The sequence below is a fragment of the Rattus rattus genome, chromosome 9 (assembly GCF_011064425.1).
Source record: "Rattus rattus isolate New Zealand chromosome 9, Rrattus_CSIRO_v1, whole genome shotgun sequence".
Classification (NCBI taxonomy): Eukaryota; Metazoa; Chordata; class Mammalia; order Rodentia; family Muridae; genus Rattus; species Rattus rattus.
Genome location: NC_046162.1, coordinates 92,260,718 through 92,274,039, shown reverse-complemented (window position 1 = coordinate 92,274,039; position 13,322 = coordinate 92,260,718). Strand labels below are relative to the sequence as shown.

The window sequence follows — 13,322 nt, the reverse complement described above, 5'->3', positions numbered from 1 at the left end:
GGCGCTGGGCCAGCGGAACCTCGGCCCCAGCCTCAGGCCTCAGGCTGCGCCCACATTCCTCCTGGCCGCTGCCCTGCAACCACAGTCGGGCCCAACCCAGTCTTGGGGTGTCTAGCGGCCACTTCCACCCACCCCTGAAGAGACCATATGCCAAGCAGGCATTTGATACTTTTATTGGTGCTACTTTCAAACCTTTGAGAAATTGGTTGGGTTTGGTCTGAGGCGAGGGTAACCTTCAGCAGTATCTCCTCAGCAAACAAAAAATAGCTCCAGCACTCCCTTCCTGACAGGTGTGTGTGTTTGGGGTGGGGGTGGGGGTGCCCTCAGAGGTTGTGCAAACCCTTGCCTTAGCGTAAGACAGAAAAGGGGACTCTCTCCAACCTATCGGTTGCAAGCTATGCAGAGATTAGGCGGCCTAATGGCCAGTCCAAACAAGCCCTGGCTTGCCCTACTCCAAAGCATGGCATCAGTCTCCAGTAGGACACTGTCAGGGACTTACTTTCTAAGTGGGCTGGGGTGGTTGGGGAAGGTGCTTTTTTTTTTTTTTTTTTAAGATTTATCATATGTGTGTGTGTGTGTGTGTGTATGTATGTATTATATACATATACTGTAGCTGTCTTCAGACACACCAGAAGAGGGCACGGGATCTCATTACAGATGGTCGTGAGCCACCATGTGGTTGCTGGGATTTGAACTCAGGACCTCTGGAAGAGCAGTCAGTGCTCTTAACTGCTGAGCCATCTCTCCAGCCCAGGGAAGGTGGTTTTTTTAGTCAAGTCTTTGAAGGCCATCCTTCTGTTGATTCCTACCAGACTGGATCCTGGAGATAGTAAGATAAAGAGTTCTGGGACAGGGACTTGGGGGAACAGAGTAGATGTCACTGGCCTTTCTACCCCATTGATGACACAATCCAGGGCGACGCTGAAAACAGTCATTCCTCAAGCACCTGCATTTTTCGGAACACTCAGAGGTGGTCTCTTGGATAATCTTGTTGCCTCAGGGGGGAACTGGTTCATCTGTGACTGCTGGAGAGTATCAAAGAGAAGCTACTGCAGCCTTTCTGGAGGCAATGCCCACAGCAAGCATCAGCCACCTTTGATTTCAGTGAGCCCTGGAGCCAGAACCCTCCTGCCAGGCCAGAAAGGGGAGTTTTAATATCAACTGGGTCCAGGAAGTGTTAGAAGAAAGAAGTCACGTGAGGTGAGGTGAAGAGCCATGAAGCAGCCCTCGCTCAGGCAGGAGGCATAGCGCTTTATACACGTCCAATCCCCAGTTCCCACAGGTTCTGTTTTCATTTTTGGAGTGGGGGTGCTTTGGATGGGTAATCTGAGCTGTAACTATGGAAGATAGGGTAGGGAGTAGAGGGGAGCTGGGTTCACCCTAATGGTGTGGGTGGAATAGGAAAAGAAAACTCACATCGAACAGCCAAAAGAGTGTTCCCATGGCAGCAGGACACTGAGGTCACTGTGTAAGGATGCGTCTCATCCAGCTGCACTGGTCTAGGGAGTCCGGCATCCTCATCCCTCCTTCCCAGGCGACCCCGGGCTCCTTTGCCCCAAGAATACACTTCCCCCTCTGCCAAGAATTTGAAAGAATTGGGCAGAAAGGTTAGGGCATAACCTAAGCAAACAGCTGAACCGCTGGACAGCAATGACAACTCCAAAAGCAATGTACCGAGTATAACCCACCATTGTCCTGCCTTGGTCCACCCTCACTCATCCTGCCCACCCTCACCTGCCCCAATGGCCACAGTGAAGGCATCCCCGCAGGCCACCATCACCATCTTGATGCCCTCTAGGCCTTGGACCCGACAGGGTGCCCTGCTGACCCGGCGGGAACTGGTGCCCAATTGCCCATGCTGATTGCTGCCAAAAGTATAGCAGGCCCCGGAAGCTGTAACGATGGAAAGACAAGAAAGGCAAGGGCAGTTGGACAGACGTCTGGAGGAGGCCAGGCAAATCCCCTGTAGGCCTCCCATGCCTGGGTCCTACTCACCAGTCACAGCAGCTGAATGAGCAGTGCCAAGGTCCACGCACAGCAGGGGCTCCTGGTCCAGAGGTGCGGAACCCAGTGGTGCGAAGCTCAGGGCCTCCTCCACTTGCTGGTGGGGAACAGGCTCCTCCTCCAGGGACAGGCAGTCCAAGCCTAGCTTGTTGAACCTGAGGATGGAGGCAGAGGCCGGAAGTTTGTATGAGCTGCCTGCCTTTCTCCCACTGTAGGGATTGCTAGGATCTACAACACCAGGAGACAAACCCTAAGGCTCTAAACCTTGGAAGGAGGAAGGCAATATGAACTGAAAAACTTTGCATCCAAGGAGGGCAGGGAGGCAGGCCTAGCACTTTGATGCTTCCATTCACCTGTTACTTCCACAGGCCAGGACCCTGCCTGGTGAGGTGAGGATCATGGAGCAGTCAATACCACAGATAACTCTCTGAGCTTCCTGTCCTGGGGCCATAGGCACCTGCTGAGGGCAGTTATGGGACTCCCTGGTGCCTAGTCCCAGCCTACCTACAAGAACAAGACAAAATGGGATTAGTTTGAGCTTCAGAGATGGTAATGCCAGAATGAAAAGAGGATGGGTGAAGGCTGTTCTCTGCCTGAAATGCTTTTCCTAGGCCTCACTGCTGGTCAAAATCATTTAAAACCCTGCTCATAATTCCAACAGCAGCTGAGTGTGATGAAGCTCACCTCTCATCCACAGCATTCAGGATGCTGACCCAGAAGGCCATGGACACAGAGTGACTTCCAGGCCAGCTGAAGCTATACAGCAGGGGTCTGTCTCAAAAAAATTAATAATAATCAATTAATTTAAAATCCTAACACTCAGGCTCGAGAGATGGCTCAGCGGTTAAGAGCACTGACTGCTTTCCCAGAGGTCCTGAGTTCAATTCCCAGCAACCACATGGTGGCTCACAACCATCTGTAATAAGATCCAATGCCCTCTTCTGGTGTATCTGAAGAGAGAAACAGTGTACTAATATAAATAAAATAAATACTTTTTTTAAAAAAAATCCTAACACTGGGGCTGGAGAAATGGCTCAGTGTTTAAGAGCACTGACTGCTCTTACCAGAGGTGCTGAGTTCAATTAAATAAATTAAAATTCCTAACACTTTCAAAAGCAAGACACGAAGTTGCAGGTGAGACCTCCAATCCAGATGCCGTCCACCTCCCCAGGCTGACAGCTGCCCCCCTTAATTCCACAGTGTTAATCTTTGCTACAGCCTGGTGTCCTCTAGATTCCCCCGTCACACACGCGCTTTACACTCGAGGACAGGAAACCAACTATGACATCACCAGTTTCAGTACCTAGCTGGGTGGACTAGGGGGAGAGGTGACTGAGAGACATTGTACTTACAGTGTGTAAAGTCTAATTCCTGGCATTGAAAAGATAAGGACACCCTATGTGGCAGCACCTCACTCATCTTATCTGACTGAGCACTAATAAAGTATGAGATAATGGTTCGTCCAATGAACGAATAGAATTCGAGGGGGGAAAAAAAGGAAGGAAAAAATGGGCCCAGGAGAGGAAGACAGGTCTGAGAAGGGACAGAGCATGACAGAGAAAGCAGTGAGAGGGACCTTAAAGGCTGGCGCTGAGCAGCGGGCTTACCGCCATCTCCTCGGCCCCAGGCGAATAACTCTCCATCTGCGGACAGGGCCAGCACATGAGAGGCTCCACAGGCCACCTGCACCATCTCATATCCCAGCAGGGCCTCTACAATGGTGGGCTAGAATGAGAGAGAGGAAAGTGAAGGGCCATCGAGGTTTCTGGGACTTGCCCCCTACCATAGTCTGAGCCCCGCCCCCTGCAACCGGAAGTTGGAGGATGCAAATTCTCATTCTCAGAAGGTAACCGGCTCTTTAGCTCTAACCACACGCACGCACAGTGCGCAGATACAGCAACAGGTGGGAAGCCACTGGGGAAGCTTCCTGTACTTCCCCTAATGTGACCCAGAGCAGGTGTAGCCTGGGAGCTACTAGGACACATGGCTCCTGGGAACTCCTCTCCCCGCAATCTGCTCTCAGAAGAGGGCTCCCTGCCTTTCTCTCACTTCCCCTCTAGAGGGTACGTGAGAGGAACACCCACCTGGCTGATGTCAGTCAGGCTGCCGTGACCTAAACACCCGTTGCTGCCGCTGCCAAAAGTCATGATGATGCCTCTGTCTGGGGAGGAGGGCAGTGAGAGACAGGAGAGGAAGAGGGTATTTCGGGTAGTGTGCTTCACTCACAGGTTGGAGGAGGGAGATCAAACTGGGAGCAGATGTCTGGATTGGTGGCACCAGCATGTTACTGAAAAGCTACTCAGTTTGAGTGAGAATTGCAAGTCTGACTGGTCAAACTTAGTGAAACACTGCCTCAAAATGAGTCAAAGTAAAGCCTTGTGGGTGTGGTGGTGCATGTCTTTAATCCCAGCACCCAGGAGGCAGAAGCCGGCGGATCTCTAAAGTTCCACGCCAACCAAAACTACTACTTGGCAAGACCTTGCCTTTTAAAAAAAAGAAAAGCGGGGTTGGGGATTTAGCTCAGCGGTAGAGCGCTTGCCTAGGAAGCGCAAGGCCCTGGGTTCCGTCCCCAGCTCCGAAAAAAAAAAAAAGAAAGAAAAGCTTGAGATTGTTGTAACTCAGTAGTAGAAAGCTTGCCCATCATGTACATGAGGTCCTACGTTCAATCTCCAGAACTGGGGTTGGGGGACAGGGAATGCCCATATTGAAATATTGAAAAGGGACTGAAGGGGTTGGGGATTTAGCTCAGTGGTAAAAAGCGCTTGCCTAGCAAGCGCAAGGCCCAAGTTGGTCCCCAGCTCGAAAAAAAAAAAAAAAAAAAAAAAAAAGAAAAGGGACTGAAGGGCAGGATAGGGCGACAGACATAAGTGGTCCCTTATAGTGTGTAACTTTGAACTAGTGAGCACTTTATTTCCCCCATCTATCAAACGGGGATACTATAACACGTTTATGGCCAGGCCTACTATGCCAGGAAAGTTAGCAAATTGCAGCCACAACTAGATAGAAAGAGTAAATTTTTAGGAAAGAGAAGTATTAACTGACCAATTTGAGATGAAAGACGTTGCACTGTCTGGCTTCCTTCTGTCTGTACAGAACACCCCCCTAACAAGCTTACCCGTCAAGCAAGCAGTGAACAGGTCCCCGCAGGCCACATGCTTGATGGTCACGCCTGACTGGCCCTCCAGGAAACGAGAGACAAACTGGGGCTGAGGCAGCTCCACTGCCCCCGGAAGGAGTGTGCCGCCTCCAGTTCCCAGGGGTGGGGCCTGCAGAGGAGTGGGTAGCTGGTGAAGACCCAACTCCACTTCTAGGCACCCACCCTCCCCAGTCCAAGGCCACCGCCAACCAGCTCACCTCCCACAGAATGAGGCGTCCAGAGCGTGTAACGCCAGCCTTCTGTGTGCGCCCTGCGGCCACCTGGACCACCTCCGTGTTGGGCATCGGCAACCTCAGGGGAATGCTAAGGCCACCACCCCAAGCGTAGACCGAAGACAGAGGCGGCGGGATGGCCGGTCTCACAGGTCCCCGGGGGACACCTGTGAGGACAGAGTTTGAAGCCAATTAAACTAATGGAAGATAGGGAGCCCAGAGAGCTCCAGCCACTGGTCCCGAACTCACCCCTGCATCGGGCACTGGTGGCCCTGCTCCCTGTGCTGCCCGGGGCCATAGGTGTTCCTGGGGTCAGGCACTTCTCTGCCCTGCAGAATACAATGGGGCCTCAGAACAAGGCCTGTCTCTGACAGTCCTACGCGTACACATAATAAATGGCTATCTCTAAACCTCCTATGTTCCCACGGTGTGCCCGCCCCCAAGACCCATCTCCCTGCACAGGCCTCCGCATGCGGACGCTGCCCACATCGGTGTGGATGTTGAGTAGGGCCCGGATGCAGAGGGGCTGAGCCATGATGTGGCTGAGGGGTGGCCGCTGTGCAGGTTCCAGGCTGAGCAGACTCAGGACAAGCTGGCGTAGCTCAGGACTGTAACGGTCAGAGATGGGTGCAAAGGTGCCGCTCATGATCTTCAGCACCAGGGCGGGCAAGTTCTGTGAAAATACATGTGGGGATGGCCAAGGTACTGGGTTGGGCTCTTATGTAGTTCCCCCATTGATAGAATAAAGACAGGTCTACCCTCAGCTCACTGCAGTCTCATTAGAAAAGGCAGAACGGGCGGGGAGGGAGCTGGTGCTGGAGAGATGGCTCAGCAATTAAGAGCCCTGGCTGTTTTTCCAGAGGTCCTGAGTTCAATTCCCAGCAACCACTTGGTGGCTCATAACCATCTAATAAAGTGATCTGATGCCCTCTTCTGGCCTGCAGGGGTACATGCAGATAGAGTACTAATACACATAAAATTAAAAAAAAAAAAAAAAAACCAGAATGGTAGGAGAGCCTAACACTGCTTTCAGAACTTCCTAGTCTGATACAGAGGCTTGAGCTACATCCTTAGAAACTCCGGGTCCTTTAAGAGAGGCCCCGGCCTAGGGTAACCCACCAGCAGGTATAGAGACTGACGTGACTCAGCCAGCCACAAGAGAAGGAACACAGAAGTGGTCAGAGCTCTGGCAAAGGAGCTAAAGTTCCAATCCCTTAGTGGTGTTCGTACTCACCGCTGCCTCAAAGGCCCTCTTGAGACTGGCAAGCTCATATAAGACACAGCCCAGAGCCCAGATGTCACTCTTCTGGTTGTAGGGCTTGCCCTCACATAGCTCAGGGGAGATGTAGCATGGAGTACCCACCACCTGTAGGAGGGAAGCCTGTATTACAGCCCTGGGAAGAGAGGAGCGAAGGCTCTGGCCAGAGACTCATTTGGGGATAGCATCTCAAAGCAGGCCTTGGGGTTTCCTCTTCAGGACCATAGAGGCAAGGACTGAGGGAAGAAGGAGAAGCAGGAATGTAAGGCAAGCCTCGTCTATCAGGACCCCAGGGTCCCCCGCACATCTAAGCACCGTGTAGGCCTTGCTCTTGCTGCTAAGGATCTTAGAGATGCCAAAGTCCCCGATCTTGACGACCATGCGGTGCTTGTCAAGAAGGATGTTCTGGGTCTTGAGGTCCCGATGCAGGATGAGGTGTGTGTGCACATGATGCAGCGCAAGCAGGATCTGCACAAAGAAGTGAAGGATCGTCTCCTCCTCCAGCAGGGAGTTGCAGCGCTTCTGGATGAACTCAGCCAGGGTGCCACCTGCGGCCCAGAGAACTAATCAAGACCAGGCCTTCACCACACCGAGAGCATCCAGACCAGGATACTAGAACCAGAGGGGGCAAGGAGCCTGTCATGGCCACACAATCGGGACCAGAACTCTATACTCCTGTCCTCCAGCCAAGTCTATTCCAGAGGGAAGCCACCTAATGGTGTCCAGCTGTCATGGAGGGGGAAGGCCTCTCTAGGCCGAGGCAAAGCTTCCTACCTGGTGCATATTCCATGGCGATCATGAGGGCCTTGTCCTCCAGGAAGTTCTCGTAGTACTCAATGACGTTGGGGTGGTTGAGCAGTTTGAGCACCTGGCACTCATTCTGTGCTGCCTGCCTCTCCTCTTTGGTCATCTGTTCCACTGGGATCTGCTTGATGATCACCAGCTTCTGGTCGGCCTTTCGAAGGCACAGGTGCACAATCCTAGGGACGCAGAGCACCAAGCAGGTGCCAGCTAAGCTTCCGGCCCAGAGACACACATCCTTTGACTTTTTTTTTTTTTTTTGTTTTTTTTTTTTTTTCGGAGCTGGGGACCGAACCCAGGTTTTTTGCACTTGCTAGGTAAGCGCTCTTCCACTGAGCTAAATCCCCAACCCTTGTCTGCTGTTTTCCTTTTTTTTTTTTTTTTTTTAAAGATTTATTTCTTATATAAGTACACTGTAGCTGTCTTCAGACACACCAGAAGAGGGCATCAGATCCCATTACAGATGGTTGTGAGCCACCATGTGGTTGCTGGGAATTGAACTCAGGACCTCTGGAAGAGCAGTCAGTGTAACCACTGAGCCATCTCTCCAGGCCCCCACCTATTCTTTAGATGATTAAGCTGCGCATGGTGGAAGGTAAAAAGAGGTTCTGGAGTTCAAGGCCCTGTCTCAAGAATAAAATGGTCTGGACAGACAGCTCTGCATCCACTTCAGTAGGCTCAAAACTACCTGAACTCCAGCTTCAAAGGATCTGATGGCCTCTTCTGGCCTCCACAGGTGGCACTCGCTCACACACAAAATTAAAATAATAAATATAAATCTTGGACTGGAGAGATGGCTCAGTAGTTAAGAGCACTGACTGCTCTTCCAGAGGACCCGGGTTTGGTTCCCACACCCACACGGCAGTTCTGGTTTCAGAGGATCCAACATTCTCTTCTGACTTCCACAGACACATAAAACAAAAACAAATGTTTTAAAAAGGAAAAACTGTCTTAACCTCCTTGTGACCTGTGTAAAGTGAAGAATCTAACTTTTTTTTTTTTTCAGAGCTGGGGACTGAACCCAGGGCCTTGCGCTTCCTAGGCAAGCGCTCTACCACTGAACTAAATCCCCAACCCCGAATCTTACTTTTTAAATATCCCTTTTTTTTTTTTTTTTTTTTTTTTTTTTGGAGCTGGGGACCAACCCAGGGCCTCATGCTTCCTAGGTAAGCGCTCTACCACTGAGCTAAATCCCCCAGCCCCAATATCCTCTTCATATATAAATCTGTACATTTTATTTGTAAATTGTTTTGTTTTGGGTTTTGGGCTTAAAAAACATTTATTTTAGGATGGAGAGATGAGATGGCTTAGTGGTTAAGAGCACTGACTGCTCTCCCAGGGGTCTTGAGTTCAAATCCCAGCAACCACATGGTGGCTTATAACAGCTACAGTGTATTTATATGTAATAAATAAATATTTTTTTTTGGTTCATTTTTTCGAAGCTCAGCGGTAGAGCACTTGCCTAGGAAGCGCAAGGTCCTGGGTTCGGTCCCCAGCTCCGAAAAAAAAGAAAAAGAAAAAAATTATTTTGTCTGTATAAATGTTTGGCCTGCATACATGTTTGTGACCACAGAGGCCAGAGGAGGGTGTTGGATCCCCTGGAACTGGAGTATCATATGGTTATGAACTGCAGTGTGGATCGTTGGAATAGAACTCGGTCACGTGCAAGAACAAGTGCTCTAACCACTGAACCGTCTTTCCAGCTCCTGGTTTCAGAATTTTAAAATAGAGTGTCACTACATAGCAAGGGATGACCTTGAAAACTCACTACGTTCCCAGATTGACCTTAAATTCCCTAACCCCAGCTTTCTGAGAGCTGAGATTCTAGGTTTCTGAAATTCTTTTCTGAGTAGAGAGGTCTGTGCAAAGACCTCAAACTTCAGTGCTATTAATAATTTAGTTGCCTCTGGCAATGACAAGAATGTCTTATTTTAAAAAAATGTTCCCTGGAGGCTGGAGACATGGACTCAGTGGTTAGAGCACTGGCTGCTCTTCTAAAGGACCCAGGTTCAATTCCCAGCACCAACATGGAAGCTAACAACTGTCTGTAACTCGAATTCCAGGGCTTCTGACACCCTCACACAAACATTCACGCAAGCAAAACACCAATGGGCATAAAAATAAAGCTTTAAAAAAAAATGTCCCTAGCCATCCGTTTTACTGCCATCTCCCAGATCTAACCTCTACACAGCAGCCACAATGACACTTAGCTCTGTTTCCTTTTCCAAGCTGGCACTCAAATCCAGGGCCCTCTACTGCTGTGCCCCAACCAGAGAATGTCCTTGTAACACGGGTCAGGTTAGATCACTCGCTTGCTTTGTTTGTTTTCAGGGATAATCTCTGAGAGCCCAGGCTGACCTTGAACTTGCTGCCAAGCACATATATTGACCTGAAGACCTTGAACTTCCTATCCTCCACCACTCATGCTGAGATTCCAGGTATGGGCCACCACACCCCACTCAGTTTTAAAATTCTTCCCTGGTTTGTGGTCCAGCTCTGTGATGCCATGAATTCAATCCCTAGCACAAACAAGAACAAAACTCTCTTGCCTTCATCCTTTAAATCAACTCAACCTCTTACTTCGGTTTACAAGATCATAATCTGGTCCTGCCCTCCATGACAACCACATTCCTTCCCTTGCTCAGTCCATTCCAGCTACACTAGTCTTTTTCTCGGTTTCCTGAATGCTCTAACACTTTTCCCATGTGAGGGTCTTTGCGAATGCTACGTCATCTGCTAGGAGGACTCTGCCTGGTGCCCATTTCTTCATATCTTTTGTTTTTGTTCTGTTTTTGTTGCTAGTGTTGTTTTGTCAAGATAGTTTCTCTGTGTAGCCCTGGCTGTCCTGGAACTCACTCTGTAGATCGGGCTGGCCTCAAACTCAGACTTTCACCTGCCTCTGCCTCTGCCTCTGCCTCTGCCTCCTAAAGTGCTGGAATTAAAGTGTGTGCCACCATGCCCAGGTCATTTTTTCAAGTCTTGGCTTTCACCTCACCTGGATTCCTTAAGTTCCTGCTGTTGATAACTGCTCAAACTTCATTAACTGTTTTAACAACATCTTGTTTGAATCAGCTTCCAATGGGCTATGCTACCTTCCTTGGTGGATTCCTTACATTCCCTTTTGGTTTAGAAATTAAACCCGAGGGGCTGGAGAGATGGCTCAGTGGTTAAGAGCACCCGACTGCTCTTCCAGAGGTCCTGAGTTCAAATCCCAGCAACCACATGGTGGCTCACAACCATCTGTAATGAGATCTGATGATCTCTTCTGGTATGTCTGAAGACAGTGACAGTGTACCCATATCCGTGAAATAAATTTTAAAAAATCTTAAAAAAAAAAAAAAAGAAATAAAACCCAAGTATGCTAGTCCCAAGTATGCTAGTTAGGAGCTCTAGCACGGATATTCATCCTCAGTCCCTCTTTTTTCTAAGTTGCCCAGGCTGGAGTTCAGGCCTGCCCAGTGGATAACATAAAGATTGCTTGTCTTTTCTTTTTTCTTTTTTTTTTTCTTTTTTTTCTTCAGAGCTGGGGACCGAACCTAGGGCCTTGCGCTTGCTAGGCAAGCGCCCTACCACTGAGCTAAATCCCCAACCCCTTGCTTATCTTTTCTTTTGGAGACAATCTCTGTGTAGCCTAGATTGGCCTCGAATTCACAGCAATGCTCCTACATCTACTCCCAAGTACTGAAATGACAGGCTGTACCACCCTACCTGCTGCACAGTCTCTTATTAACTGTTTTTAACTGCTCAAACTTCATTAACTGTTTTAACAAATACCTTGTTTTTTGAATCAACGTCCTATGGGCTATGTTCGTAAAGGGGAAATACCTCTCCTGTTTTGATCACAACTGTAAACTCCGGGCAGTCTGACCTGTACAGTTTAGGATCATTATCTCAGTTGAAGCAAAGAATAACCAATCTACAGGGAACTATCTCCCAAGGGCACAGGCTGGGCTGGTGGGCGTGGTTTGGCTGTGGGCGGGGGTCCTCCCGCCTAGACCTAAGGACCGGATGCCTGGGCGGGGCATCCCATAGTGGTGCTCTCGCTTCGGGGCGGAGCCAGCCGGGCCACGATTTCTTGGTCAGAATTGGGGCTTATTTTCTTTCTCCCTTAGCATTTCCTCCCCAGCGCCCTGGCTCACCCGAAGGCACCTCTTCCCACCACTCGGATCCGCTCGTACTTCTCCATCTCATTTCTCAGTTACGCTTCTGGACTCCTCGAGTGGCGCGTGCGCGGACCCTCCCATCCGGGAGCTCCTCCTACTAGCAGTAAAACTTTTGCAGGGCGGAGCGGGTGGATCGGGGGCGTCTGTTGAGCTCTGTGCCTCTCTCTGAGTGTAAATAAACTCAACCTGGAGGTTAAGTCGTGTTTCTCAAACGAGAAATCAGAGAATAGTCATTTTGGGTTTCTTGACGAGTCCCAAAGAGCTAAACACCATACCAGTCACCTTGCACACGCGTGACTTGGGCAGAGGTAGACTGGAGCGATGAGGCGCCAACTTAAGTTGCCCGGCAAAAACAAGATTGTCCCTCCAAAGTTCTAATGAGAGTATAAAGCGAAGATCGATCCGGTCCCCGCTGTCCAGGAGGAGTGGCACTACTTCAGAAAGATAAAGGAATTCCTTGATGGACACGTAAAGGATAAACCACCAAAACAACCCAGAGCCCGCTCTGTGTGGGGCGGGGAGCGGGGCTGTTTGGTGTTTGCCGAGGGAGGGACGGGGAAAACCCCAGTTGGACAAACTGATTCACCTGAAGAGTACGTGACGTGGTCTCCTGGTTATAACAACTCCTGAGCACCGTGCTCTCTGCTTCTCAGAACACCGCACAAAACGCTGCTGTAAGGGGACTCAGTCCTCTACTAAAAACCTCTAGCGTCATGGTGGGGTAAAATCAGAGAGGGTTCTATGCCTCTGTCCAGAAATAATGGGCTGGTTAGTATCACTGCTACGGGTTCGACCAGGATGAATTAAATCCTGACTTCCTCATGATGCCTGCTCTAAGCGAGAACACTTCAGTATTCAAGAGGTGGTCCTTAGCTAAGTGTTAACGTTCCTATTTTTGAATGGGCGAGGTAAGCGAGCAGAGAAGGGGTGTTTATTTTTTGTCTCCGCCCCGCCCCAAACTAGCCTACGTGGAATGACCGGAGGGAACCTGTGGTCACTGGCTCAGGCTGGAGTCGGCTGGTTTCCCAGTTAGCAAAGGAGTGCAGGGGGTAAAATGCTCACAAGACATTACATCGTGCTATCTCTTAGTAACCGAATGGGCCTTGAGTGACCCTGGAGACCCATGGGAGTTAATGTGTAACCCTGGAACCATCAGGGAAGACAGCAAACACCAGGCTTAGGTTCCTGGGTTTCTGGCTCTCCCACCCCGCCTTGATACACCGTTCTCCTAGTCCCCACTTTTTCCCCCGTGTCGTCCACTTCCACCTCCCAAAAGCACACACCCCTTCACTCCGGCACCGCCTCTGGGCTGCTCCTTTTCCTCCGGGTCTGCTGATTGCGCTCTTGAGTGGAGGCGGGCTAGGACGCCTCATCACAGTGAGGACAGACTGACACCTACTGGCCAGAAGCCGCAACTACTCCAGGACGCTGCCCTGGAGAGAGGGTCACCCCAGCTGTCTGGGCAAATCCGCAGCCTTCCCCGCCCCAGCCTCCAAGGAGCCAGAAGAGGGTTGGGACTGTCTCAGGGAGGACTGTGACAACCGCTATGCTCCAGGAGCCCAAGAATGATGGGTAGGAGTCGGGTGATGGTAGGTGACTCAACAGTTCCTAAGCACCACTCGTGCGGGGCGCCGGAGAGGCAGGTAAACACGTCGATCCAGTCCAAGAGAAGAATTGAGTCTGGGCGGAGCCCTAGTCTGAGGCCGCGTTCCTGAGCCCCCAGGATC

The 13,322-nt window shown here is 50.4% G+C and overlaps 1 protein-coding gene across 2 annotated transcripts; it reads right to left on the bottom strand.

Annotated features, from left to right (window-relative positions):
• Positions 1-564: 564 nt before the first annotated feature.
• Positions 565-11,666, bottom strand: Nek8 (NIMA related kinase 8). Of its 2 annotated transcripts, none has more exons than XM_032912525.1 (15): positions 11,572-11,666; positions 7,406-7,611; positions 6,947-7,179; positions 6,608-6,739; positions 5,838-6,046; positions 5,623-5,702; positions 5,359-5,540; positions 5,120-5,270; positions 4,089-4,165; positions 3,612-3,729; positions 2,358-2,508; positions 1,996-2,159; positions 1,735-1,893; positions 1,417-1,575; positions 565-1,025 (listed from the first exon to the last, which is right to left on the bottom strand). In XM_032912525.1, exons 1-15 carry the CDS (start codon positions 11,616-11,618, stop codon positions 997-999), a joined length of 2,097 nt encoding a protein of 698 aa, XP_032768416.1. In that variant the 5' UTR covers positions 11,619-11,666; the 3' UTR covers positions 565-996. The 2 variants fall into 2 exon arrangements, with proteins under 2 accessions (XP_032768416.1, XP_032768417.1); XM_032912526.1 differs by having other exon boundaries at positions 7,406-7,556; positions 11,572-11,650.
• Between the last annotated feature and the right edge of the window lie 1,656 nt (positions 11,667-13,322).

What these genes read in the sequence shown, in the direction of transcription:
- Nek8 (XM_032912525.1), bottom strand. Translation starts at nt 11,618, where the DNA reads ATGGAGAAGTACGAGCGGATCCGAGTGGTGGGAAGAGGTGCCTTCGG. An exon ending in AGAGGGCCTTTGAGGCAGCG is followed by an intron (nt 6,047 to 6,607) that starts GTGAGTACGAAC and finishes GTATTTTCACAG; the next exon opens with AACTTGCCCGCCCTGGTGCT. An exon ending in CTGGCCTGTGGAAGTAACAG is followed by an intron (nt 2,160 to 2,357) that starts GTGAATGGAAGC and finishes CTCCATCCTCAG; the next exon opens with GTTCAACAAGCTAGGCTTGG.